General features: G+C 49.0%; 1 protein-coding gene across 14 annotated transcripts in view; it reads left to right on the top strand.

The window, feature by feature from the left end:
* The window catches only part of BCAS3 (BCAS3 microtubule associated cell migration factor), a 373,805-nt gene extending 353,939 nt beyond the window's left edge, over positions 1-19,866 (top strand). For 5 of the 14 annotated variants that reach the window (XM_087752425.1, XM_087752424.1, XM_087752415.1 and 2 more), the window contains one exon: positions 18,957-19,865. In XM_087752425.1, coding sequence (XP_087608551.1) covers positions 18,957-19,105 — 149 coding nt within the window. In that variant the 3' untranslated portion in view covers positions 19,106-19,865. Of the gene's footprint in view, positions 1-2,868; positions 2,935-18,956 lie in introns of all 14 variants that reach the window. The other 9 variants (XM_087752423.1, XM_087752404.1, XM_087752405.1 and 6 more) reach the window with 4 other exon arrangements.
* Positions 19,867-27,828: the final 7,962 nt, after the last annotated feature.

The raw sequence follows: 27,828 nt of genomic DNA, 5'->3' as shown, positions 1-27,828 counted from the left end.
GTGTGGGTTCTTCCTACAGAGGTATAGCATGGTCTGTGTACATCCCAGGGACCCAAATTCATTAGGCCCCCAGTCACGTCCACTTAAGATGTAGGCTGGCCTGAAGGAAAACCAGTGGATCTGTCAGTCAGTCCCAGAAGGGAGCTGCTAACTCCAGGACAGCAGGAGTGAGCGTGAAACAGTGTGGCTCTGCATCTGCAGCACCAGGAGGAAAGGTATTTTCTACCCTGGGGCGTTTGTCCCAGCTTCTCCTCCCTCCTTTGACCTGGGTGAAAGTTTAGCTGTATGTTAAATCTAGGCATAACTTCAGGCTCGACTTTCACATGATTTACCAAATCAAAACCCATTCTCTACATTTTCTCGGGTTTATTACTATAAAGCACATAGCACAGTGACAGAAGGGTAGATTTATTCTTTCGGAGTCTAACACAACAGATAGATTTCTAAGGGAGAATTGTCCATATATAAAATAAGTATTCATCACTGCTCAGGTTATTTTGTCAGGATAAGCAATACTGCAACCTTCCTTTAGTGATAAATGGGCTGGTGCCACTCTCAGGCCCCTGGTTTTTCTGCCAGGAGGAGCCGCTGGAGTCCGGGCAGCTGTGGAGGTGCAGGATGGGGCTTACTGTGTTTGCAGTGCGCAATTCCAGTCCGTGCCCGTCTGCTGTGTCTTCTCCGTTACAATTTGTTTGGCTGCCTGAATGTTGTACTTATATTTGTATCTAATTTATTTTGACAAAGCATACCCAAATCCACATTGCTGCAGTGTTTTACAAGTAGTGGAACTGTTCTGTGGACATACAAGAGTAGAATTGCTTTTTGTGGGCATGTATCTTTTTTTTTTACTTCATCATGAAATCCAGTACCCTATGATGGCTCAGTTTACACTGCAGTTTCTGCAGCAAAATAACTTTTCTGTATCTATCCTGTCTCAGGAATATATGTGAATTTGCAGTAAGAGCCTATATTAAAAACTGCAGAGCACTCCCCAAATTTTGCATCTCGGAACCAGTGCTATAGGTCTGAACAGGGAAGGATGCAAGTATGGCACCATCATGGTCAATACAACCTGCAAGGTTTGAAAAATTTAAAGCAAGATGTTTAAAACCCATTATAAAGTTTCAGGGGGGGAAAAAAAAAGGTATGGCTCATTTTCTTCCAAAACTCCTGCAAAACTCCAAGTCTGTCAGCTGCCACCTGCGGAAAGCCAGCGGCACAGCGGTGAGGTGCAAACACCGCAGAGCGCCCTGCGCCTAGCCCTCGGAAGAAACCGTCTGGATTCCTTCCAGAGTTCATGAACAAACTCATAATGCGATGAAGGAAGCTCGTATGTTGAAGCAAACTCTTTAAATTGATTAATGGGATGTAAGTAAGTGGAGCTAATTAGACGTGCTGTTAGGGAATAGCCCGTATGAAACGCAGGATCGGCATCAGGGCAGTTGGGAGCCTGGTCCCCAGCCAAAGCCATGTGGTTACACCAGCCTGAGCCGAACTCGGATCTTGACACTCTTGAGCTTTGCAGGAGAACGTTTTTGAAATCTTTACGTGAAATTTGTGGTCTGGAGAAGTGAAGTCACGCGCTTTCTGGCGTGCCTGGCTGAGGTGGGAAGCATGCTCCTCTGCTGGAGGGAGGAGAGTGAGCTGCTGCCCTCTGATCCCGTGCAAGGAGCATCCTTCCTGGGTTTTTCCCAAAAGAGAAAATGTCTGTGGTCACAAACTGTGTTCAGAGATGAGCAGCCACCTGGACATAGATGTACCTGTACATTTAGTTTTAGGAATAGGATTAGCCCTGTATAGAGTCAGAGCTTCGATCGGTACCTTTCCATCCCTTCCTTCCTTCCTTCTTTCCTTCCTCTTCCTTTTAATTTTTCCAAGACAGTTTTTCCCTTCCCTGTCCTCAGTTGGTCTTAATCCTAACTTAGGCATGGGATATAGGAACCCAGGAACACACAACAATTGATTTTCCCTCTGAAGAGCATTTCTGCAAAGAGATTTCTGCATGGGTTCAATGCAAAATCAGCTTGGGCAGCAAACACGCTGGTGTATCAAATAACATTGATGCTAAAAGCAGCCTTTGAACTTTCAGAATATTCGTCCCAGGGTCAGAGATTAAATTACCCCCCTACTAGGGGAGCTATTACAGCTACTAGGAAGAAAAATCAACGCTATCCCAGCTGAAACCAGGACACCCCCTCAAATAAGTCTAAGAGCTCAATGCAGTTCTTCCTACCAAACATTGGATGAGACTCTTTTAAAAGAAATGGAAATTCAGGGCGCTTTAGGAGCCACCATTTTTGAAGTGCTGGGTGATAAGAGCAGCAGCATTTGCATTGCACACATTTTACATGGTTTTATTAGTTATTTCTCACGTGCAACATGCAGCAACAGCGCAGCTGCCCCGCGCAGGACATCAAGCACTTCAGCATGGGCTTCTCATCCTCTCCTGCCCGAGCCGGTATCCCTGGAGCAAGCCGTGTCCTGCAGCCCTGCCAGGGCCAACAAGGGCATTTTTTATTTGCCAGCCATTTCCCAGGTCTCCAAATCCAGCTTGCCACCAGCCCCGGGAGTTTTTAGTGGAATTTCTTCCAGGTCATACATTACTGAAGATGGGGGGGCGGGGGGATGGATGCTGATACCACAAATGGTCCTGGTGTGAATTTAGGTTCATTGCTGTTTGTAGAAAAAGTCTGCTGCTGTTTCTAAAAGGAGCACTGATACCACGAGACAACTCTGACTTTCTGCCTTTTGATAACAAGCTGATCAACTGCATTTACTTATTATCAATTGTGGTGTGGGGAGATTCCTTTTCTTTTTCTTATTATTAAATCAAGGCATTTTTTAAGAAATATTTTATTTTTGATACAGACACAGCCGGTGAAGTAGCAGTAAAAAACATCACCACAAAGAGGCACATGGCTTTGAAATGTTTTGGTATGTAACATAACTGTATTGTTATCAGGTCTTAACTTTTGCACAAAGAATATTTCTCCTTGTTATAAAAGCAAACTGTCTGTCAGCTTTCAAAGGGTTACGTACATAGCATGGTCTTAGGGGAACAAAACAAAAAATATCGAAGTGTCTCAAATCATTTCACAAATAACATTGTTCTATTTCTCTCCTTAAACGAACAAGAGTTTCTTTGATTTTTTTTTAAGTCAAATTTAGGATTCTGCTGTTCAGAGCAGAGAGGTCACAAGGCCCTAATGTATTTAGCATTGACTGCCCTCTCTTGTAGTGCGTCTATTAGTCAGTAATTTGATTTGTACCTATTCATTTGCAGTCCCTGCAGGAGCTCTGAGCTGGCCCCAAGTATAATTGGTGCTGTCTCTATTTTTACATCATTAGATTAGCCCCGACTCCTGGCCACTTGTTGTCTGCGCTTGTCTGTCCATTTATACAACCTAATGTAACACAAAATTCATTACTGATCACATTACTTTCAACTCTGAAGCCAGCTTTGTGATAAACATTTTGTTAACCCTTTCTTGCCAGCACACAGACCTGGGGGATAAATGCACTTTCCCTTTGGAGAAAAATCAATATCATAATAAAACAAAGTGCAGTCACATTTCTAGATTTGTCATTCCTCCTGGAGAAAGAAATGGGGAGAAACATATATGAGATGACTAAATGATGTCTGCATCCAGGCATCTCGCGCTGCTGTATATGAAATGAGCTCAGCAGTGTCCTTTCTCCTACAATATAAAGAAGTGACACAAGATAGGGCCAGCACTCAATTTAAAACTTAATTTCTTACTCATTGTTCTGCAAGTGTTCTAGTTCTTCTGTGCAGGCTGTAATCGGGTTACGACATTATTGGAACTGGACATTTTTCTTCCAGTGCTTTGTCTCAAAGTAGTTAACAGAGAAACAATTCCCTTTCTCCTTAGAGATTTGTTATTGCGTTGGGTTTTGGTTTAGTTTGCTTTGGTTTGTGGTTTTTCTTCCTAACGATTAAGCAAATTAATTTTCCTACTGCAATACTCCAGCATTTCACAGGAAAATGTAACGCTCCGTTCTGTCTAGCTTGGCTTTGCTCATGTTTGACTCTTTCGCTGAGTACCTCCCAAAGCATTAAGCTTTTTGCATCACTGAGGCTTCTGCTATTGATTGCAAGGGGAACAAGAGGAAAGCCATGGTAGGTATTCACTTAGGCCTGATTCTGCAAAGGGCTGAGCATCCTTACAGCTCTGTTTGCAGCATCATGCCCATGAGGTGATGCTTGCTATTCAAAGAAATATATTTTGCTGCACGTAAAAGCTGTTGATTTTTAACAGTTTTCTAAATTCGTTTTCTAAATTCATTTTCTGTTTGTACAGCTTGGCTTGGAAATCTGTTATTTTGGGTTTTCTAAATATTTAGAAACATTTCTCAGAGTTTATTAAATCTTCTCTTTAAAAGTCCGAGTGCTGAAGCCTGCCCCACACCAAGCGGTCCCACATTGAGCAGGGTGCAGGAGACTAGGAGACTACAGGATTTTTCCATCTCCAGTTTCTATAATTACCTTGTTATTCCTTTTAGGAGTCTTTGCATGGTATTCTTATGTAGGATACGACTTACGGCAGGCATATCTCTCTTAGTAAGTATAAGAGCCCTCGTCTCCTAGCATTTGAACCAAGACTGGTATTTTTACAGCTGTTTTGTGAGCCAAAATTTGTTGCAGCTGCTGAGGTGGTGGCAGAATAAAGACAAGACAGTTCCTCTCCCTCCTCCCAAGCCCAGCAGCCCCGGAGAGCCTTTCGGTATTTTGCTGATTTTTACAGGAGCGATCTTAGGTGTGTGCAGCGTTGGCTGGTGCTTACTCCTAAAGCCTGGCTTGGCTGGAGGAAGGTGGGAGTCTCCGCGCAGCTCTGCTGCTGCCTCTGTGCCCCTCGGTCTCTGCCCCAGCTTTGCCATCTGAGCACCGGGGAGGTCAGCGTGTCCTGAAATCCCCGTACAGCCTTACGTGACTCCTGTGACCCCCACGTTAAGGACAAGCCACAGCTCAGGTCATGGCACAGGGCACGCCGAGTGCTCGGTGGCAGAAAGCGTGTGGCCAGCCGGACCACGGGCCACCACCCCACTCCCACCCCGGGGTCCCGCTGTTCAGGTTTGTTAGGCTGACACGCTGCTCCCGTCTCCTCTTGCCCCATAGTGCAGATCTCCTGCGCACCTTGCATTAACTCTTTGAAAGTTGGAGCCTTTCGTTATCTTAAAACAATGTGCGGCCAACTTGCCGGCTCCCCTTCGTACCCGTGCAGAGCATTAAGATCTCGCTGATGCTGAGGGCATCCACCGTTCCCTGGATTGTGAAAGGACGATGGCCCAAGTCATTGCAAAGCTCTCATAAACTATGCATTGCCCTCACCAGGGGAGACGGGAGAGGAGGCTGTAGAATGGAAACCCATTTTATGCAATAAATTGTTAAGAAGTCGAACAGTTAAATGAACGCTTCTTATTAGAGAGATACGATGAAGTATGAGTTACCAAACAGCAAAATACGCATTAACGCAGCAAAACCCCCAGCAACAAATGGAAGGTCAAAAGCTAAAACAATTAAAATGTTGCAGTGTGAGCCAACCCTCTGGCCCAGCAGCTTTCAGTCCTCTCAGCCACAGAGGCCCCTCTTCCACAGCGGGATCTGCTCCTTACGCTTCGGCATCAGGAGGCGCAGCTCCCTCAGTGGACTCCCAAAGCGCCACCTCCGCCAGCTCCAAGGGTCTTCTCCCACCCGTTCAGGTGCCTTATCATTTCCCATCATCGTACTGTAGTCCGCAGGCCTGCCATCATCTCTCATCACATCCGTGCGTTTCTCTAACAGAATATCAGACAAATAGTAACCTGATTTTTCCGATAATCTAGTCTTGCTATCCACGGTGGAGCCTAAGAATATCAGGGCTTGGGGCCGTATCCTTGCTTAACAGCGATGCTGTTCGCTATCTGATGCTTGTAGTGTGTCTAGTGGAGATGGTCAGGCAGAAAGCATGAAGGGGAGAGAGAGGGCAGGGGAAAAGGAGAGAAAAGCCCAAAGGGGCTTTTGGCACGGGGAGGATCTCCCTGATGGATGGGGAGGGAGACTCCCTGGAGCGTGTCCTGTGGGACCAGGTCTGGTGGCTGCCCCAGGAGGAAGCAGCGTTGTGGCCGCATCCCCAGCAGTGCTGGGAACGGTTAGTTCTCCTTGAGGTATATATCGTAATTTGTGGTATGAAAAGATTAGCTTTCCTTCCATTCCTAGCCTGCTGTCTCCCCACCATGGATAATATATAAAACAGTAGACTTTTATTCATTAACATTTATGGGAGAATGTTAATATTAAACTGTAAGTGAAAAGCCCTATCTTATTGAATTCTTCTGCTGTGTTATTGGGAGCCTAATTACATTTTGCATTTAAATAAAAACCAGATGACGCTCAGGACAGTCAGGCAAGCATTCTGTAAGTGAGAATTTATCTTGCGATCTGGGTAAACAATGTCTCATCATTTAACAGTTATTATAAATAATGGGGTTTTAAGCACTTTGCTGGGAGTTCATATTGGCTCCACACTGGTTGCACTAAGGGAGAGAGAATTTCAGTGACATCTTCCAGGCATCCGGTGAGGAGGAATCATATCCTGAGCTCACTTCTCAAGCTGCAGCAGTTTTCATCCTCCTCTGTTTATTATTGCTCAATATTGTGTGCACAATTGGCTGACAAAAAAAACTAAGAGTAAGAAAAATGACAAATCCGTTGGAAGCGTTTTGCAAATGGAGAAACCATCCATGCTGCTGCCCCAGCAGAAGTGGAGGCTGTTCAGGACCCCTGCAGAGGTTTGTGCAAGTGGTTGAAACCTCCAAAGGCATATTCTTTCTGTAAAAGTGGTGCTGTGTAAAAGTTTTGCGTTCACAAAGAATGAAGAAGATGTTGAGGCAAAACATAAAGGCAACAAGATAATAGACTGGCTTTTTTCTGTCTCTGCTGGTGCCCTCTTAAATTACATCATTGGTAATTCCACGCTTGGTAATGCGCAAGCTGATTTAGAAAGAGAGTAGAACTTTTAAAAAATGTAAATAGCTTTTTCCCCACTTCTGTTGTTTATATTCTGCGTTTCATTCCTGTCGCTTCAGACAAGGCGGCAGGGCTTTTGTTGCTAGCTGGCTTTTAGTCTTTGCTCCGTGTTCCTCAGATGTTAGCAAGAGCCTCTGAGATTTCTCCCAGCAGCTTCCCCGCAGTCTGTCCCGCATCCCGGGGAGGAAGGAATTAGTTTTCCATGCAGACAGAAAGGAGTGGTAAGGGGATGAATTTTTTAAGCAACCATTCGCTGTTGTGAAAAGATACAGAATTTGGGAATGCCTAATGGTGGCTGGTGGCGTGTCCCCTCCTGACACGTCAGGAAGCCACCCACCCTATAAAATGGCTCTTCCAGGACATAAACTGTTTACTGCCTTTTTCTGTGAGAGGCATTTTATCCCATTTTCCAAGAAGACCCCCGCAGCTAAAATACCATCCTTTTTATTTATTTATTTTTGGTATTTATTTATTATTTCCTTGGTCAGTGACTTTCTCAGTATCTGCCCAACACATGAACTCTGTGTTTACATCAAAAGCTGATGGTGTTGTGAAAGCCAAAGGGTCAGTATCACTTCTCCGACTCTTTCCAAAGATGCTTTTCTGGGAAGGCCACAGGCAGGAAGGTGCCAGCAGGGTCGGGAGCCAGGACCAGCCCCATTCCCTCCGCTCCGGCTCGGTGGCACGGCGTGGGAGCGAGGAGCCGCGGGTGGCTGGGGATGGCGAGCACGTGCAGAACCCTGGTCGGGGGGAGCGGGATGGAAATGGTGGCAGTTCCCTAACCACATATAGAGAGCACCGTGCCGGGGGACCCAGCAGCAGTGCCACATGGCGTGCTGCAGAGGGATGTTGCTATGCTGGTTTTCTCCTAAGGCAGAGCATAGCATTCCCGTGGATGGCATCTCCCATCTATTCCCACGTGCCACGCTGAGTAGCTATTTCCATTGGGCACTCCATCGCTGAGGCCAGGTTGTCAGGTGGAAATGATATTTGGAGGCATTAATCAAAAGACAAATTAACCTAGCAGCCTTCCTCCCTCACCTGCAGCCACGGAGGCAGCAGTGGGTAGATGAATCGTACAGGGACAGATCCCTAACTTGAAATCTGGGCGTGCTTTTTTGCCTTCACTCAGGGCTACTTTTATCCTTAAAAAAAAAAAATCTTTAGATTATATTGTGCCAGTATTGTGTTGTCTCTTTGGTTTATCTTTCGGAAATGTGGCTGGTCACCCATCAAAATATGAGCAAAAAGTCTGCAAAAGAACACAACGTGAAGAGCAGGTAGTTATATTAACTTCACTGCCAGATGCCCAAGTACAAGGCAGAATCTGCACAGCTTGAGATGATTTAAATTGCCTTTTATGTGGGATGTGGCCAGAGGAATGCCTTGGTTTGCCATTAGGTCTTTTAGATTTCACACAAGAGTTATCCTCTGCCGCACGCTCGTCCACAGGCTGCAGCTCATTCACACGTTTGACAGTGCTTGTGAGAGTGCAACTAAAAAGGCAAGGTATGTTAGAATCAATACTTTGAATAGTTTTTAAAATATGACTTTTAACAAGTGAAAACGTCCAGTTGACTTTTTTCAGTTGCTTTCTGGTTTCATGAGGACGAATGCAAACTGCTGTGCTGAACAACTCCATTAACAAAGGGCCGGATTAAGCTTCGGATGTCAATTTTATCAAGGCTCTTTCATATTTATGTCTAATATCAGAATTTGGAGCTATATAAATAGGACAGAGTGTATTAAGAGCCTCAAGCAATCCTGCAAGAGAGCGAGCCCACAAGGTTGGCCTGTTGTTTTTCCAGGCACGGTTAATGCTCAATCTAGGTAGAGATGTGATTTTAAGAGTACTACTGTGAGCTTTGAGTGCTTCGTAAAATTAGGTCTGTGTTTAGAAAATTGGTCTGCTTGAAGCAGCGATGTCAACATAATCTTTAAAATAATTGACTAAATAGACCAAATAAGTTGCGTTTGGAACGAGGATTATTTGGATGGGTTTGGAGTTTCTCAGCGACACTAAAACCAGCGCCGGGGAAGTGAAAGGAGGAGACCTCTGCTCCTTAGGTTTCCACCTGAGCTTTTCAGATCTGAGAGCCTTGAACCATTTAGATGAGCAGACAAGCCTGAGTCTGCAGTGACATCATTTTGTGAGCTTCACAAAACTCGTCTGATTTGGACCAGCTGAGCATCTGCTTCCCCCAAACTTTTAACTTTTTCTTTGAATCGAACCCAAGTTCCAGTCCGGTCTAGCTTCCTCCTCAGCATCAGTCTCTACTGCGGAGACAGTCCAGAGCCTCTCAGTACCTTTCCTCACTGGCCCAAAAGGCCGCTTTGTGTCAGAAGTACTAGAAGTTGTGCCAGAATTACTTTGCTTTGTAATATTATACTTTTAAAATGAACTCGACAATACGTTTGTGTCAGAAGCATATAATGCACATATGTGAGATGCACACGGAGGCACACTCCAAGCACAGAAGTTGTCCTCCTCCAGGGTTGCCTTGCCTCCCCAACGAGGTTGGGTTATTAAGGAGGCCTAATAACTGAGGTAGCACCACAAGAGGGGGAAAATAGGTCTTAGTCATGAAAGAAACTGCTGAGGTTTGGAGGGTCAGGTATGTCTGAAATCCCCTGTTCAGTGTATCGGCGAGGGGCTGCCCAGACCCTGAAGTAATTGCTGGATTTGTATTTTTGACCTTCAGGCAACTTTTCCTTACCCAGCTTTTTTGCTGGGGCTGTTTGGCCAAGCCCAGGGCAGGAGGAGGGACCCCCAGCACTCCCCGAGTGCTCCCGGTCGTCACCTCCTGCGCGGTGGGTTTGCTGCAGCCACCTTTGAGACAGGACCCCCCCCCGCCCCGAGATCTCGAGTGGCTCCAGCTCTGGTGGGAAGGGGGATGCTTAGATCCACGCGTTGGGTCTAGACCTGCTCTGGATAGAAGCGTGGTGTTTCAGGAACAGGAGCATCGCCTCCAAAACTTCTGAGCAAGATCCAAAGAGTCCGGAGGGTGTAGGACACAGAGCTGGTAAGTGTTGTGAACGTGCAGATTACATTGAATTTGTATTTCCCTTTGTGGAGTCGGAGGCTGACAGAGGGGTCACTGTTGAGCAATCCGAGGCACTCCCATAACCCTGGGAATGAGAGACCAAACCCAGGAATTTTAATACAGTGTTTTCTCTGCAAATGCTTTTGGTCTGATATACACAGATGTGCTGCTTGCGTAACTGAAGATACAAGATAATTCTGCCTAGATACATTAAAAAAACTTGTATACAGACTGGCTTGCACAGGAAAGAGTGTATTACATATAAGTTACATTATAGGATTTATAGTAGTAATATATTGAAACTTTCAAGATGGGGTAGGAGGGAATTCCTTTAAACCCAAACCACCATATTCATTTTAAAAACTCTTCGAGAAACCTTGCACAAGGAATCATAGGCTTCCATGATGTGGGTGGGCTACAGAAATTGTTTTATAAGCATTTGACTGTTCTAGCTTTTCAAATTTCACATACTGACTAAAATCGGTAACTCATCCTTCTGAAGTGCCATTTATGTAGAAAAACGTCTTAAACCTCTTTACAAAAAATATACAGCTCTAGGAAACTTGAGATTATTTTTTAAAAGCACTGCAGTCATTGTGAAAGTGCCTATCGTGAAGAATATTCTCCCTCTAAATGCTAGTCCTTTATCTAGTGCACTTTTAACCTTCCATAAAATGCTCAGAGTCAAGTCTGGCAAGATGCCGAAGTCTTGGGTCTCCTACTCCATGGGCTCGAGCTGTATGGAGCTTTTTGGGTTCTCTTTTTAAAGAAAAAAACAAGCTACTGGCTTTTTTTTTTTTTTTTGGTAGACAAAATTATTTAGAAGTTCATGCGTGAAAATGTTTTGCCCATATCTCAACAATCTCTTCGTGCTTGAAGTAAACCCAGACATTTATGTAAGTTCAGATGTCCTCCCCATTTCGTAAGTGTTAGTTGTTTGGCATCTTCGCATTGAAATAAGGCACTAGAAGTGAAATTGTGGTCTCAGAGGGGCTCTGATGTTCAGAAGGCTCAGTCTTCTTTCCCCTGGTTATCTCCTGCCTCCTGTACCTCCTCATCTCCTTACTAGATCCTGCCACCTTTTTTCCAACGTGCCAGGTTTCATCTCCAAGTGCATGGCATTAACGAACTCTACGTGGATTCGGCATTGGAGTTATTGTAAGGTAGTTTGACAGTAACTAATATTTTACATAGGCCACTGAATCCTGATTTCAGAGTTGTTCAGGCAGTGTTTGCCAGTCTTTTTTACTTTGCAAATTTAATGCAGGTGCTTTTGTGGTGTCTTAACATCTTTCAGGTTGCAGCAGGATGAAATGGTTTTAATACAGGGATTGATTTTTGGTGTTCAAATGCCCTAGTGTTACATTTCCTCTTTTGAATGGAGTTTAAAATCTCTTTTTTCAAACCGCTGGTTTAAAAAAAGGAAAAAGAAACATTTCTTAGGAGCAGGTCTGTCACGGCCACCCAAAGCATTGCAGGAACTCCGTCCCCGCAGCTGCCTGCGCTGGAGCGCAGGGGGAGCTGGCACGGGATAATGGCTTCTGCAGGAGCAGGGAGCGGGGCTTGGGGCAGAGAGCAGATTTAATTGACTTTTAAACATTATCATAATCATACAAACTTGTAAACATTACAGTAATATATAAAGCTGGGAAGCGACTTTCTGTCTGTGCTCCCTTTGGAAAGGAGCAATGTAAAAATACATTTGCCCAGAAATTTCTTTTCAGCTATCTCAAATTAAAAGGAGAGTGGCAAATTAAGAGCTTTAATGAGTTACTTGGTGCTTTCATTTCACTACAATTTAATATTAACGGTTTTTGCTTATCTAAATATCCAAAAGCGCAGGTTCCCCCCGGGGGTGCGGTGCCCCCCTCTGCCCTCGCCGCCAGCAGGTCCCTGCACGGGGCCGCGGCCGCCAGCGGGGCTGGAGCCAGCTCTGCAGGTCCTCGCCTCGGAGCAGCCGCCAAGGGTGGTGGAGATGGATTATAATTAGGGCTCCCTCGTTAGCATAGTTGCATTTCATTAAAAAAAAAAAAAAGGAATACCCAAGAAAAACCTACAACTGCAGTAGCAGTAATGCAATTTCCAAGCCTTTGTGTTAGGGGCGGTAGTTCTGCGTCCCCATTAGGTTTGCAACGTCACATCGGCTTTCGAGCCCTTTTCTGCCTTGGGCTGCGCCGTGCCCGTCCCAGGCAGCAGCACCGGCTCCCGTGGGGACCAGTTATGATGTTCATAGTAAATGTTCATGCAGAAATAGAGCCAAAAGTGTCCAGCTGAGTTTGGGATGTTGTCTAAACACTGAAAGACGGAGAACTTACGTGTAAAAGCGTGTGTCGGCTTACGGGGGAGCGGAAGCCGTGCGTCGGGGGCCGGTGCGAGCTCCTCCATGGGAGCACATCCCGCTCCCTTCGGCGGCAATCAGTAAAATAAAAATGTTTAACTAATCCATTCACTGGGGAGCGTTGTGTAAATTACAAACAGTTTAAGAGATCCTCAAGACTTCCATTGTGTTAATACAAATTGCCTTTTAGTGTTTGCTTTATATAGGATCCTTTTGAATGAGAATCCAGATGGCAGAAGCTACATAATTATTATTCATTACAGTTAATAAGTAACACTCGGAAGCCCTAGTCAGCTCTGCAAGTCCCCCGTGATAGGTGTTGTGCAAATGTAAGGGTAAAAAAATAGTCCTTGCCGCAGAATATTTTAGGGTTTTGGTTAAAGACACGAAGGTATGAAGGGCCCTTACGTTTGCCTGCCCAGGAGCACAGACTGGGGGCTGTCGTTTTGAGAGCTCTGTCCACAGAGGGTCTTCTCACTTCTCCTCTGAATGAAGGAAATTATCTTTGATTTTAAAATAAAGTTCTAATTTTGGCCTTTTAGCTGTTCATTCAAAAACTGGTCGTGGTGGGGGAGAGGTGGTTTTGGTAAGCAGCACCTTGTTTCTCTTCCCCACTGCTGGAAAATGCTCGTCTTGCATCCTAATTTCGGGGAAGGGGCAGAGCAAGTTCCCGTGCTCGCAGCCCCCTTGGCGCACGGTGGAGCCCGAAAAGTTCCCTGAAACAATTGCCGTGAATGACAGAAATGAAATCGAGGAGATGCAAGCCCTGCTGGCCATTACCCCACTTCCTGCATTCCTACTTGTTAATTGTCTAATTCCTAACGGGTCTTCAGGCATCTGATGGACTTTCTGATGCGTGCTCACTCCGGCGCTTCCTTCCCTCCCCTCCCCGGCCTCGTCCCTCGCCAGAGACCTTGTTCCTTTAAAAATGCCATCCTTAAAAATCAGAAATACTCAGCCCAGCAAAAGGAAAAGGAACTTGACATTAGTTGAGCTTGAAAGGCTTGGTGCTGTGAAAAGTGACTGACGTGTGAAAAGAGGCTACAATTAGTTCTTTCCCCGAGCACTCTCCCATTCAGTCCAGGGTCACTCCTTCAGCGAGCTGCGGCTTTGAGGGTAATGTGTTGTGACAGTTTGAGATGATGAAGAATAATTCTTGTATTCAGAGTTGCTGCCGCTTCCCCGCTGCCCTGACACATCAGGCTGCTGTCATTGTATCATTTATCCCGGCTGCGGCTCCGTCGGGCTGTGCGGGAGCCTGGGCAGCCCTCGGTAGGTAAGAGGAAAGGGTCAGCTCTTCCAGCAAATGATTTTGGAGGATATTTTGAAACTGTGCTTAACAGGGGAAAGCAAACAGAGAGAAAGGAAAAACCATTAGAAGAAATAATGCACTGGAGATGAGATTTTTGAGTAGACATAAAGGAGATACCAGGGCTTCAAGTGGACCACTACAACGAGAGCACGAATAAGAAAGGCAGCATAATTTATGAGTGTTCCGGGCAAAAGAGGGCTATATAGATTTTTTTCAGGCATTGAATTAATGCGCCCTGTAAAATGGTTTCACATTTAAGCTTGGCAGGGCTTTATACCTTTCCAGATTTGATGGGGTCCTTTGACAGTTCCTGGAGCTTTCTGGAATTGAGGGTGCAGCTGCCTCGCTGGACGGGGGACGGCACCGCTCCCCTGGACCTGAGGACCCCGGGCCGTCCCCAGAGCAGCTCCTCCTCCTCCTCTCCACCTTGGCAGCCAGCTCGGGGACAGTGGAGAGTGGCTTGGGCAGCAGAACAAGGGACAGGACTGTCAGGCTGCAGCGTGGTGTTTGGGAATATTAGCAGAAAGAAATGTTTCATGGGAGGTTTCGTTTTCAGTTTCTCATGCAACGCCGCAGGAAGGCTGCGCTGGTGCCGGTCTGCGAGCAGGCCCACTGGAAGTAATGCCGAGGAGAGAGCAGCCAGCGTTTGCTTTGCAGCATCTTTAATGCCCCGTTGCTCTCCAAGCAACGTCGGTGTTTCCACAGCTCCCGAGCATGGTGGGCACTGCGGGGCCAGGGGAGGGGGACAGCTGCCTCCCGGGCAGGCTGGGGACCCCGGCCGGCCGCTCATCGTGCCACCTTCCACACCACTCTGGACCACCGCTCCTCCCCATGCCGGCAGCAGTGAGGATTTTTACTGTCACCACCTTCACCACGGCGGGAAGCGCGTGTGCCCTGAAAATCCCTATTATTCTGGGACCTTGGGTGATGCCAGCGGTGCCCATTACTGTTATCGTCAAAGGTGCAGGCAGGGCTGTTCCTGGCTCCCCTGAACTGACTTTCTCCTCATGGCTTCAGCAGATGTTCCTGCTCCTTCGCCTTTTTTCCCGTCATCTTTTTTTTTTTTAGGGCAGTCAGGACTTTGTGAGTTGTTTCCTCCAGGGACATGGGCAGGTTTTAGTATTTACGTTTCCAGTATTAGCATTTATTTGTATTTGTGTTTGTTTTTCACGGGCTTTTGAAAACCTCAGGGAGCCATTTATGGGGCCAAAATAATGCAAGTGCTGGTCTTCTCACAGTATTTCATTTCCTTGATGGTGGAAATGCTAGGAGAAGAGCAGGTCTCATGTTAGTTTGACCCCATAAATAGCTCCCAGAGGCCCCTTTCTTCCTTCTCCCACCCACTCCCCCCCAAATCAAATATTTAGGTTTCTGCAAAGCCTGACTTCTCAACCCTGGTTATCTTGCTTCAGCAGAAGCAAATTGCAGTTATTACAAAATAGCCAGAGAGTCTATAAGGCCGAATGGGTTTTATATGATGCACAATTTGTTGGCAACTGTACAAGTTCATTAAAGTGTATCATAAGAGGTTGTTTTACTGGTACATTTAAGGAAGTTAATACATCTCGACAGTATATGCATGGGGGAATGCAGATACAATAACCCTCAGACATGCTGGGGCCAAATCCATTCCTGGCGTAACTCCACCGAAGTAAACGAAATCACTTGCTGGGCAGCCGTGTCCTGCTCTGCCGGCGGTGCTGAGCCTTGATCCCGGGCGGCCGCCACTGTTCCAGCCTCTCCTGCTGCTCGCCCCCATCTTTTTGCAGGAGGACCCTGGTTTTTCCTTGTATTTTGTGTTTTTCAGCGTGTTCCCAGCACAGAGGACGTCAGTGGTCTGACCGGTTATGTGACACGTCTTATTTAGGTCTGGGAATGATTTCACCTCCTTTCAGCTGTGCCGCAGGGCTCGGCTGCTCTGTCCTGGGGTAGTGGGAAGGCAGTGCTGCCTGCACTGCCTCTGTGTAGGGACCTGCCTCTTCTGATACCGAACAGCCCCACCACACCATTGTGGCTCCTTCTGCACTTGTCGGGTCTATCCAGGCATCAGGTCTATCCGAAATTGTCCCCCAGTTTTTTACCCCATAACCCCATGTCACAGAGCCATTCCTGGTCTTGTCTGAGCTTCCCACGGGAAAGGCATCAACGTTCCTGTGCACGTGCCTCTGCCGTGCCCTGGTCTGCTCTAAGGTCTGGGAGGAAAGATAATAGTTTGCACTAGACTTTTTTTTTTTATTATTATATTTTTTATTAATTAAACAGCTAGGAAGAAATGGACTAATTTGGGGGAATGCAGGAATGGACTAATTTGAGGGAATGCAGGCAAATGTGCTGACTGTGGCCCTGGGGGTCATATGTGCAGCACAGGTAGTCCCTGGTGACCGTGTAAGGGCTAATTGCACATCTTGCATGACCCAGCCAAGCACGAGAGCCGGGCTGGGCGAGGGCAAGAGCCCAATTTCCTGAGCACAGTGGTGCTTTCTGCAGCAGCGGTCAGGAGTTTTACAATGCTTTCTTAGGTATCAAAATACATTGCTCGTCTGCCTTGCTGTGTAATTAGTTCCAGAGCAGGCGGGTTTGCAATGTGGGGCTGTCTGAGGGTGCGCAGACTCGTTGGCCCAGGGGAACGTGTGCCTTTACCATCTGCGGCGCTTGGGATGGCAGCTCCGATGTGGGAGCTCCCCCGGTTTTTAGCCTGACCCCCTCCAAGCCCAAAGTGGGCTCTGTGCAGGCTCAAGGGCTGGAAAACTTCCCCTCCAGTTTCTCTTGAGGCTTTGCATCTCTTTTACCCTCTCTTCTGTCCCTCCCCGTTGCTAATTGAAGGGGTTTACATGCCTGACAGCAGCAAGGGGAGCTCATGGCCGCTGCCAGCCTCCCCAGCCAGGCCTTGCACCCACCGCTCTGCCTCCCCGCTTTATGTCCATGCTCTTTCCCTGGCTGGCATCAGCCTCTGCAGTGCCACCCCCTGGCAGTCCCCCGCAGAGGTGACAAGCGCTGCTGGCTGCAGAAATCCCGCAGCCCCTGGAAAGCCACCCCGCGAGCCCGAATTCCCCAAAATCCCATCCTGGCAGGGCATCCCAGCGGTCCCACACAAGTCAGCGAAGGACGGGCAGGAGCTGGCAGGAGCCATCGCTTGGCCCCAAGGGACAGAAACGGCCATGCAGGAGCCACGGAGCTGCGGGGAAACAAGTGGTCCCTTGCTTTCCCTCTCCCTTCTTTTGATACGGTTACTGAAAACACAACATTTGCTTGCAAATCAATTATAGCTTAAAAAGAGAGAGAGAGAGAAGTAACCCCATGAGGAGTTCAGGAGCCGGAACGCTGTTTGGGGGAGCCCCAGCCTGCCCAGCGCGGGGCAATGGCTGCCCAGCGCCCGAGAGCTCTGACGTGGGACATTTAACCGAAGCCAGCTGTGTGCGGAGGGAGATAAAAGCCCCAAATCAGACAGGATAAGCACAGTATTAGTGTGGGATACGCCACTCATTTCTGATTTAAATTACTGTTTTCACTTCCTGAACTCATAGGAGAGTAAGGATGTGAGGAAAATGAAGAGGTTTAGACGTGGACATTCCTTCACCAAATACTGGCAAGAAATCATCATTAATACAGACGAGGTCATTATCACTGCTTATAGGGTGACCGGTTTCCTGCTGATTTGTTTTTCATGTATCCTGGGCAGATTATCTCCATTGCAAGTTACCTCCACGATCGAGGATTAGATCCCCAAACCCTGCTTTGCTAGGTGTACGCTCGCCCGGCTGTCGTCCCTGCAGTGCCCAGGTGGCAAATGGGAGCCGTGCAGTGTCCGAGGATGCTGGGGTGGGATGCATTTTGTTTTAGCAAAGAACTGAATTTCTGCTTTTGCTGTGTGCTTTGTGTATAGATATTTCCTTATCATGGAGTCCCATTGCAGCAAAAGGACTGTCGTGGTGTTTACAAAGCTTAAGTATCCCGGCGTGAGACAGAGGTGTACAAACGTAGAGGTGTAGTAATATTTAGCAGAGAGCAAAGCAGGCACCGCTCCTCCAGCTCCCATGTCTGCAGCTCATTTCCACCCTCATCCAAGCAAAACCCCCACTGCAGGGTCAGGGAAAGCTGCCCGTCTCCTCCGGGGCTTTGCCCCCTGTGCCTTACATGCATGCCACCGTGTCGTGCAGCAAACAAGAGCGTTTTTTCCTCTTTCCCCAATGGCAGCAGAGGAATTTGCCCGAAGCTCCTATCCCCATCCGGTCCCCTCCAGCGCAGGCTGTGCAGAAGCAGCCGACAGAAGTCAGACTTAGGGCCGCGCGTTGCAACTCGCCAGAATATTTCTTGTAGCCTGTCACCGCGTGTCTGGGAGAGGATTCCTGCCGTGTACGTGGGGCTCTGCCTAATCTCACCGCTGCATGCCGCCGCTGAGTGCTGGCCGGGGTGATGCTGCCCAGCAGCGCTGCTGCACGCTGCCACTGAGTCAACTGTTGGGTTCAAGTGGCTCGCAGAGAGGCCACGGTTAGAAACGATGCTCTGCACACACAAAAATCCTCGTGTTTCAAGATTAGGGAGCAATAAAGGCTTTGGGAAGTCAGTGAGGGGAGATGTCTCGATGTGTGTGACCAGGAGAGGGAGAGCTGTGGTCAGGCCTGTTTTCTCTTTTGCTTTGAGGCACAGCTCAGCATGTAGGAAAGGGGATATTTTCTCTTTGGCTCAAAAAAGCAGAGTTATTTATGTCCATTTGTGCAGGATAAAAGGTTGTGGAAAGTCCCTGGTGTTCCCAAGGTGGAGAATCACAGTGGTTATGCACGGCTGGTACACCCTACTGGTAACCGGTGCTGCTACCGCTCCCTCTTCCCCACCATCTCAGCAGCATAGCTGCAGAGGAAAGATGTTTTGTTATCTGCCACCGTACGCTTCGCACCCTTCTCAGTTCAGTCGTGAGCATCCCCACTATCAAATCCTGATATGTCTCAAGCCAGCAGCCTCCTCCCAGGAAAGGGGCCGCTCTGCCAGGCAGCATTTAACATCTCCATCCAGCTCCGCTTTGGCTCGGCTGAGCTGTAAGCCCGGCAGAGAAGTAGAACCAGGAGCTGGGATGCCTCTGGAGTGATTCATCAAATCACCCCAGAAAAGATGGATGGTGAACAAATGCAGCGTTAGAGCAATGATACAATAAACAGATTTGTCAATAAAGCAGCCGTCTAACGGCACTCGGGTTTATCTGAAACGCTAACCAGGACCTGCTTTCTCTTCCCGTTGCAGAGCTTCAGCGAGAGGGAAGCATAGAGACGCTCAGTAACAGCTCCGGTTCCACCAGCGGCAGTATCCCACGCAACTTCGATGGCTACAGATCGCCCCTCCCGACTAACGAAAACCAGCCCCTCAGCCTTTTCCCCACGGGATTCCCTTAAATTAGCCAAACATCCCAGGAGAGATCCAGACAGGGTAACAAGCCGCCTTTCCGCCTAAACAATCCCAATGTGTCTGTCACCTGCCAGTCCGCCGCTGCGCTGGATGGTTCTCGTTACCCTGATAAATATTGACGACTCTTAAACCTTCCTGAAACATACTCACAAAATCTTGACTTTGTGTTCCTGTGCAATATGAAGAGACTCCATCTTCAATCCCGATAGCTCTGCGGCTTCTTTTTTCACTGTGTTCAGGAAGAGTTGGGTTGAGGAGAAATATTTCTAAGCCATTTTTGGTCAAGCACGTGGTTTCACAACCGTTCTCTGCTTTTTCGTATTGAGAGATGAAGGGAATCTCTGTAACTCGGAGGAGCTCTCGCCGTTTGCAAAAGTGCCGAGCATTAACGTATGAACTGGAGAGGGTGGAAACTGGAAGACTTTCTGTGGACAGGGTTGATAATGTTATTCCTTCCTTGTTGCGTCTCCTTGCTGCCCTCCTTCCCCACTGATACTCATCAATGCCAGGAGTATTACAGATGGAAATGCTTCTTTTTGTTCTTTGGAAGAATTATCTCTATTGCTCTGGTTTTCTTCTAGTCATGTATTTTAGAAACATACTTAATTGACTAACTGCAGTCGCAAATTTCTCATATTTGGTTATAAAACTTGTTCATTGGAACTCAGATATCTGTCCAGAAATGCATGTGTCATTGAATAAATCTAAGTTAAACAAGAAACTGCTTAAATGGCAATGTTCATGGAGTGTTACTGGGCTGGCTGTGGGCTTCGTGTATCTTCCTGGACCAGACTGTGTGCGTATTTACTAACTTGAGGGCTTTAATTAAAGCCATCAGTGGATGTTATGCGGCCAGACTAGCTTGTTTTTGCATCCCTGTTTTCTCATCCCCATGTGCAAGGGCAGGATTTTTAAAAATGAGAGACTTAGATGCTGTTACTTGCACCCGCTTAGCACCTCTGAAAATCAACACCCATCTCTGTTTGGGTGTCTGACCCCAGCTCCAGCTCCTTGCGTTGGTTGGGGCCCTGCTTCTTCGTCCCGCTGATTTTGGTGGGACGAGGACCAGGCGCGCTGGAAGCAGAGGCGCCCACCTCCATCTATTGTGTTATAGGATCACGTAGAAGAGGCTTTGCAGAACGCGTATAACAGCCTGAGCCTATATGCCGCACTGAACGTGCACAGTCAAAGCTAGCACCGCATAACTCTGCTGATAAAATAGTCATGGGCTCACACATAGTAACCACATGAATTCCTATATCTCAGCCAACTTGTGTCGAGAAGCAGAGAGTGAGATGGGACTGTCAGCCTATGAAATTTCCTTCCCACTACTTGTTTTTAATAGAAGCCGTTTGAGTCATGGCAATGAGAGGAAACTATCTAAACCCACAAATCTTTTCACGCTCTTACAGCTTAAACCAGCCACACTGAGTGGTGCAGAACCGACCACCCTCTTCCTACTCCATCCCCAAACACCAAATACCAAATTCAGTCTTGGGTTTGATTTTTTTGTTTGTTTGTTTTTAACTGTAACGCTGCGACTCAGGTCTTAGAAGCTTTTTTTCCCTCTCTCTTCAGTCTTGGAAACCACTAATAAAAACTAAGAGTCTGCAGCAATAATTTCAGTTTCTTGCTTGGTTTTCAGGCAGTCCTTTCTCAAGCAAAAAAAAACTTCCTTGGGATGAAATCAGAGGAGAGTTCGCCCGTAAGTACTCGCAACTCCGTCCCGCTGGCTATATCTGCTGTAATGCTATGTTTCTTTTATGTCTGTAAAATAATGGCTTGAAGTAAGGGGCTGAGGGTAGGGCTGGCACTGCGGACAAATGGGACCGCAGGGTCAAGTCAGTCCACACCAGTCGGGATTTTTAACACAGTTCAAGCCAAGGTCAGCTCCAAAAGTTCAAACAAAATCCAGATTAACACATACAGAAGGGATTGTGTTGTCACCGTGATGCTTGTTTCCTTTCAGGCTTTCCAAGGAGCGGCCATGAGGGGCAAGGTTCTTGCAAAGGAGGGAATACCGCTCTTCTCCCTCCTGCCTCAGACGGCTTGGTCGCTCGTTCCTTCTGAGCGCACGAAGTAGGATAGCGCATAACACAGAATGGTGTCATTGGAAATGTATTTGTTGTTGGCAGGCATTAAATCACTTTTTATAAGTGCTGCAATACGGCCATGTGGAAATTCCCAGTCTGCAAGAAGCTCCTTTCAGGATGTTTTGTTTAAAGAGGGGGGGGGGGAAACAACCCTACAAACTGGGGCTGTACCAAAATATTTTCAGTCTGGTTCATTGAAAAGAATGTCCTAAATTCCCTGCTGTTGATAGCCCCGTAGCCAAACTGTTAAGAAAGCCTAGAGCTTAAAAAAAAAAAAAAAAAAAAAAAGCAGCACTGCAAGGAGGTGGCTAATTTAACTTTAATTTGATACTTTCACAGATGACCCAGCAGAATAACCACCAGGTTCCAGCTCTTCAGCGAGCCAGCGAAAGCCGAGTGTGTTGCAACGATAACTCTATGGGGTCTGATTCCACGCGCCCCGCGCTGCGTGCCTCGCACGCAGCGCACGCCTGCTCCCACCGGTGGCCCCTGCCTTTAGCACGCACAAAAGCCCCCATTTCAACTGGGTGCCACGTGCTTTCCTGCAACATCACCTTTCTTCCACCCTAACCTCATCAGCGAGACTCTTTTCAGGGACCAGGAGAGAATATCGCTGCTCCTTGATGATGTCTAGAAGCTGCTCCTAAGGGAGGTTTGCCTCTGACTTTAATGCAAGCAGGTTTTCAGTCTAGGGACCTGATCCAAACCCCACTTAAAGCAAAAAACCCGCCAGAGGCTCGTGGTCTTTGCGGGATTTCGGACGAGTGTCGCCCATTGTTGTGGAAATAATCCAGGTGAGTTTCTGAAACGCCGGATTTTCAAACGCAGCGGCTGGCAGGCGGTCGCAGGCAGCCCAGCAAGAATGTTGTGCCATGATATAAACCACTGGCTCAAAAAGAGCCCAAAAGACATGCCGGACTTGCAGGTTTTTAAACTGTTTCCAGTAGTAGTAAGCAGTGGCCTCCTGCTGAGTTCAAAAGGAAAAACGTCTCATTTAAAGCGAGGCGGACTGTATATCACTCTGCGCATAAAGTGGGGCTCTTCTATTAAAAGTTGAGTTCAGATTTCATGAATTAACATGAAATATTGCTTTCTTATCCTATCCTGGTTTCTGTAATAAACACATGCATGTAGCGTGCTTAAATCATGGGAGGGGAATGTTTTGCTGTTTGAAAAGAAGTGGAAAGTCAAAGGTTCTCCAAATGTGACAGCTTGAAGTTCAAATGAAATCAAATCTCAGAACCAGTCCCGGCCCTGGGCATAACCAGCGGGGCTGGTGTTTCCCAGTGCTCTGCAGAGCACGTGGGGCTCGGGCTTCATTTGCTTCGCCAGCGAAGCTCAGCCTTGATGAGCCCCGATGGAGCGTGGTGCTCTGCCCAGGCAAAGCCGACAAACCCCGTCCTGCCGCCCGTCCCTACGAGGGGACAGCTTCTGGTTGTCCTGCCCCGAGCAGCGTTAGCCAGCCTGAGAACGAAGTTTGCTGGCAGCGAGGCTGGGAGAAGGCAGGCCAGCGAGGGGAACCGACCGAGGGCAAAATACCACCAAGATCTCCATCCTCCTTCCTCAACAGACAGCCCGGAGGAGGGTTTTGCTGCAAAGTGCTAGCTGTGAAATCCCTGAACGCTGCTCCCCCTCCTCTCTGACCCCCTAAGCATGGGGGCAAACACACGGTGCTTTCACTGGGGCTTCCTTAGTAACCTTTTGAGGATCCAAAATGCATCCGCGCCGCGTCTCTACGTTTATTTTCTCGCTGCTTTGCTCTGGCTTGTTGCTGTGCAGGGTAGGAAAGTTTGCGCCATTTCCTGTTGTCTTTCCCTTATGCTCCTGAGATATTGTAAAAATGTTCGGTATCCTCCAGTAGGTTGTAATCACTTCACCCTAATGTTTCACAGCTGCTAAGTGTAACTTTAAACCCAACCATTTGAGTGCTTACAATTAGCGAGTCAATGGAGCTGAGATCGGGTCTCTGTGATTGCAAAAAGAGAAAATGAAACTTTTTTTCTTTTTTACAAGTTTTAATTAGATAAAATGGGAACAAAAGTTGTGGAGATGAGGGGGTTTTTAATGCAATAAATGATTAGTGGCTTATGTGCTAGGAAAAAATAATTGAATCCACTGCTTGGCCTGTTTCACAGATGGAAAAGGCACCGGGACAAGCATGTGTCTGCGGCAGCAGCGCCTCTGTCCTGGTAACTGCACGAACGCCCTCTCCGAGCTCCCTGCTCTCTGTTTGCAGGAGCAGAGCTGGTGAGAACAGAACGAGCCGGAGACAAAAGGCTTCAGCTGTGCCCCTCACCTGTCCCTGCGTGGCTCCCGCCCACCGTCACCCTGCTCTCGCTCTGGTATAAAACCATTTGGCTGCCCCAGCACTGGCTGGGTCTTCACCCCTGGCTCTTACCTCCCTCAGTGCCTTCAGCCCTGGTGGGGGGCAGGAGGTGTTAGGAGATGAAGGCGCTGCATTCCTGCAGCGCTGCTGGTGCTGGGAGGTGGGATGTCCACACGGCTTGATCAGAAAAAGCCATGAACTGGGCAAAATGGCAAATGACTGGGGAGTCTGGCTGCAGGGGCAAATGAAGGAGCTGAAGGTTGGGCTGATGCCTCCAGAGAGGAGGGCTGCCTTGCTCCCTATGCCGTGCCGCGCTGCCTGAGCCTCGTAGGGTGCAGGCGGAGGTAGCAGCCACATTCCCAAGTGGCTTCACAGCCAAAGCGAGGGGCAAAGCAGCCAGCGCGTGTGCAGGGGTGTGTGGGGTCTTGTGTTATGCAAAGCTGTTTGTAAACATGTTGTAAGCCTTTCATAAAACAGCACAGGGGCCATTTAATCCCATGCTGTTCCTTAATGTTAATTGAATACAAGTGAAAACTGAGGCTTGTACTGAGGAGTCCTCCCAGCCCAACAGGATAAAGCCTCCTTTGGCTGATGTTACTGGGTTTGTTACTGCTCAGTGCTCCCGCCTCTCGCACGCGTTGTGAGCAGGTTTCATTTATACCAGAAAATGCCTTTACCCTGGTGAAAACAAAGGGCAGGTCGTAGCGGGGATACAAGCCACCAACTCCAGAGCCGGACGGTGGATGCGGCAGGGTCGGTGCCTCCCCTGTCCCGCACGGTGCCCGGCTGCACCCTCATTCCTCCAACACTGTCTGCGAGCGGGGTCAGCGCTGGAGCTGGCATTTCCCACTGCAGCATACGGTCTGGGGATGTGCCCTGTGTCCCCCTAGCCTTTGGGACACACTGCCATTCCTGGCTCTGCCTGGGCACTGATATTGTCCCATCGATTGCCACCCCGTCCCTCACTGAGCTCCAATGTAATTTGAAGCTGTGCCTTTCTTGGTGAGTTCCCTGGCTGAAGTGTTGCCTTTCTTGGGAATTTCTGCTGCAGGGAATCACACTAAAACACTGACAGCCCCATGCAGGTTGCAGGCATGGGTGTCATCCGAGTGGGCCAAGCTAAGCTGCCTGTGTATGGCCCCCGTGTGCCAGGGACCAGGACTGTTCCTCCAGCTGCGGAGCTGCCTCCCTGCCTCGCACCGGGGAGCGTCCTGTGCCTGCGCCTGTGGCAAAGGCCCCGTGAGCCACCTCCTGCTGGGCTCCCGGCTATTGCTGGGAACTACAGGTGCTCAGCAATTCCTAGCATGCACTCAGCACCTTGCAGGATCTGGCTCTCTTGAAGGTGGCGGCTCCATCCCCGATGGGGTCATCTCCCAGCAGCTCTGGCTGGGCTGCCCGCAGGAGGGTGACCACTGGCCTCACCGGGTGATCACTGCAGTGAGCAGGGTTGGGGGCTTGAAGCCTTCCCTGTCCCCTCTGCCTCCTTCTCCCCATCCCACTGGGTTTCATCCCATCCCCAGGGATGGGCATAGCTCAGCAGCGATGCTGCTCCATGGCAGGGAAGCGCTCCTGCCACCTGACCATAAATACTAATTAATAGCAAAGCCCTGGTCTGGATCAAGGAGGAGGCTCTGAATTTTCTTGGGAACTTTGCTGTCTGAAAGGTATCTTAAATATTCTCTAGCACTCAGCCTATCAGTAGGTCAATTATACAGTGAGCAGTCATACGAAGTTAATTTCTAATTTAATACAATGTTAAAAGGTTGTCAGGTTAAAATCTAATCTATAAACAAGACATGAAATGTCTCTTTAAAACAAGTGTCATGAACCGGTCCTGGCTCAAACCACAGACTGCTGCTTCTTTTATAGGATGTAATTACTTCCCAGTGAGTATTTACAATATTATTATAGGACGGTAATAAAAGGCCGGTGCCAGCCGTGCCCGTGCGGCGGCCCAGTGCCAGCTGGGCGCTAATCCCGCTCCCACGCCGGCCCCTCTCCCTCCGGCCCCTTCTCTGGGGAGGTGAGAAGTGCCGGCTCACAGGGCTTCGCTCCCGCACGGTGCCGTGGGAAGCAGGATGGGGGAAGAACCGATCATGTTTTCACTTAAACACACCTCGAGGTTAGGGGGATGGGGACCCCCCTGACATGTTTTGGAGGGAGCACAAGTGTCTCTGCATCCCCTGGCAAGGAGAGCACGCCGGCCCAGCACCACGGCGTTTCACTGGCCCCTGGGATGTGCCGTACCTGACAGTCCCGGGGGGAAACGATGGGCGAGTGCATTCATTTTTTAACAACCTGGGGTAAGGACTTTGGCAAGGTTTCGCTGAGGGCTGAAGGTTATGAGCCACGTTCAGACCAGCGGCTTCATTCAAGCAGAAAACCAGAGGCAGCACCTGCAGCCCGGGGTGAAGAGCCGGCCCCGTGCCCTGCCTCTGCCCCGACTCCCTCCATGGAGGAACGGGCAGGACGCGGGCAGGGGCGACCGGGCACGTTCCGCTGCCTCTGCTCCCACACGAGGGGCGTCCGCACTGCAGCAACCTCTCAAAGTACATTGAATTTTGCTCCTTTTGCTGTCGAAAGGGGAAAGTCCGGCCATCATGTGGGAGTGATGCCATTGTCCCACCCGAGTGGCTGGCCGGACCACGAGACTCCCGCTCCTGGTAGTTCACGGTGTCTGTGGGAGCTGGGCAGGATCTGGGCTGCTATTGCCAGGCTCAACTGAAAAACACATGCGTCACCCTGCTGTAGGTCATGCGATTGGCTTTGAAATCATGTGGGTTTATTTTCCAGGAGGAATCTCACTGGCTGCAAAGGTTTGGATCAGATGTGGTCACGTCTGAGCTCTCCTCTACGCCCATGAAGCCCTGCAAGGTGGGGTTTTTCTAAAGAAGACCAAGATCTTGATGGGAGCAGGTGACCCCCACAGCGAGGGCTGCAGGGCAACGTCGGGTAATGTAATACCAGCGCTAAAATGGAGGGAGGTGGTGACGTGCTGGTCTGACCCGGCCCGCCAAGCTGCAAGGGACGCGTGGGCTCTGGGCTGCGGCCCCTCCGCTGGCCAGGACTCTTCCCACTCCCTGGGTTTTCTGGTAAATTCTGCTGCGCTTTGTAATTGAGAAAAGCTGCTGCTGAACATCTGCGCAGGCACTGTCCGCCCCGAGCCGGCTGCCCGGGTTGTTAGTGCTTGCACTGCCGGTGCTTTGATGTGTGCGTGATTCACAGGCTTGGCCAGGGCCGTCCCGCAGATGCTGCCTCTGGGTGGTGCGGGACGGCACGCCGCGAGGTGGGACGGCACCCGCCGCATCTGTGCAAACAGCAGCCCTTGCTTGAAACACCCTGTGTCTCCTCGCCAGGGCTCAGGAGGTGACCTCTCCTGCTTCCATCTGCAGAGGAAGGTACCCAGAGGCATTCGGGGAGGTTGGCTCAGGTGCTTCCCTCCATCCCACCAGCACATGAAGGGCAGAGGGATGGTGATGCCCACGCGCCGGCCAGCACAGCAGAGCCCCACCGCGCCGGTGCGAAGGAGAAGCAGCCGAGCAGAGGGAGCAGAAGAGCCCGGGGCTTGAGGCTGGCGGCACCAGGCAGGCAGAGCCACAGGGCCGGGGCTTTGCTCTGCAGGCACGGCGCGGCCCGGGGAGCGCAATCTGTGGCCTTAATCCCGCCATGTCCTGTGCGCTCTCAAATCCCCTTCACTTCAATGAGCGCTTGTAGTGTCAGGCCTGCGCTGGGCAAGACGGCGCGCGGGGACGGCGGGGAGGATTTGCTCAAGAGGCACTGTTTTTAAGGTGAGATTTGAAGGATGGAAGACAGATGGCAACTGGAGAGGACAAACAGATCAAGTGAAGGGTTTGTTTTCAGCGTGGAGGGGAAAACACAGGAGGGAATTACTGCTGGCTACAAAATGGGGGCTATTAATACCTGCAGCGTCTCGAGCTTTGCACTTAGCCCGGCGAGCCGGGATCCTCACGGGGCGCCCAAGGCGGGGGCAGACACTGGCCCCTTTGCGATGCAGGAGTGTGGTTTTTTCTGCTGAGATGAATTGATCCCAGCGTAGCGCTGAGTGTACCCAGACAAAGCCGGGAGAGGGGTTATTAGCCGGCCAGCGGCCCTGCCATTGTCCCCACTATCTTTTCTTCCCTTTCAGCCTCCCTCCCCGTGGCCCAGGTCTCAAAGACCATGTGTCAAGAGATTAGTGACCTGCACCAAGGGCAATTGCTTGCTTTGTGCCGCCAGCCCGGCGTCGGGGCTGTTATTTACTTGTTATTTGGTGCTGCCTCTGTTGAGGTAT

Source organism: Nipponia nippon, unplaced genomic scaffold (assembly GCF_047370975.1).
Source record: "Nipponia nippon isolate SJK-2023a ecotype South Korea unplaced genomic scaffold, ASM4737097v1 scaffold_15, whole genome shotgun sequence".
In the NCBI taxonomy this organism is placed as follows: Eukaryota; Metazoa; Chordata; class Aves; order Pelecaniformes; family Threskiornithidae; genus Nipponia; species Nipponia nippon.
The sequence above is the reverse complement of the archived record's forward strand: the minus strand, read 5'-3'. Positions and strand labels throughout refer to the sequence as shown.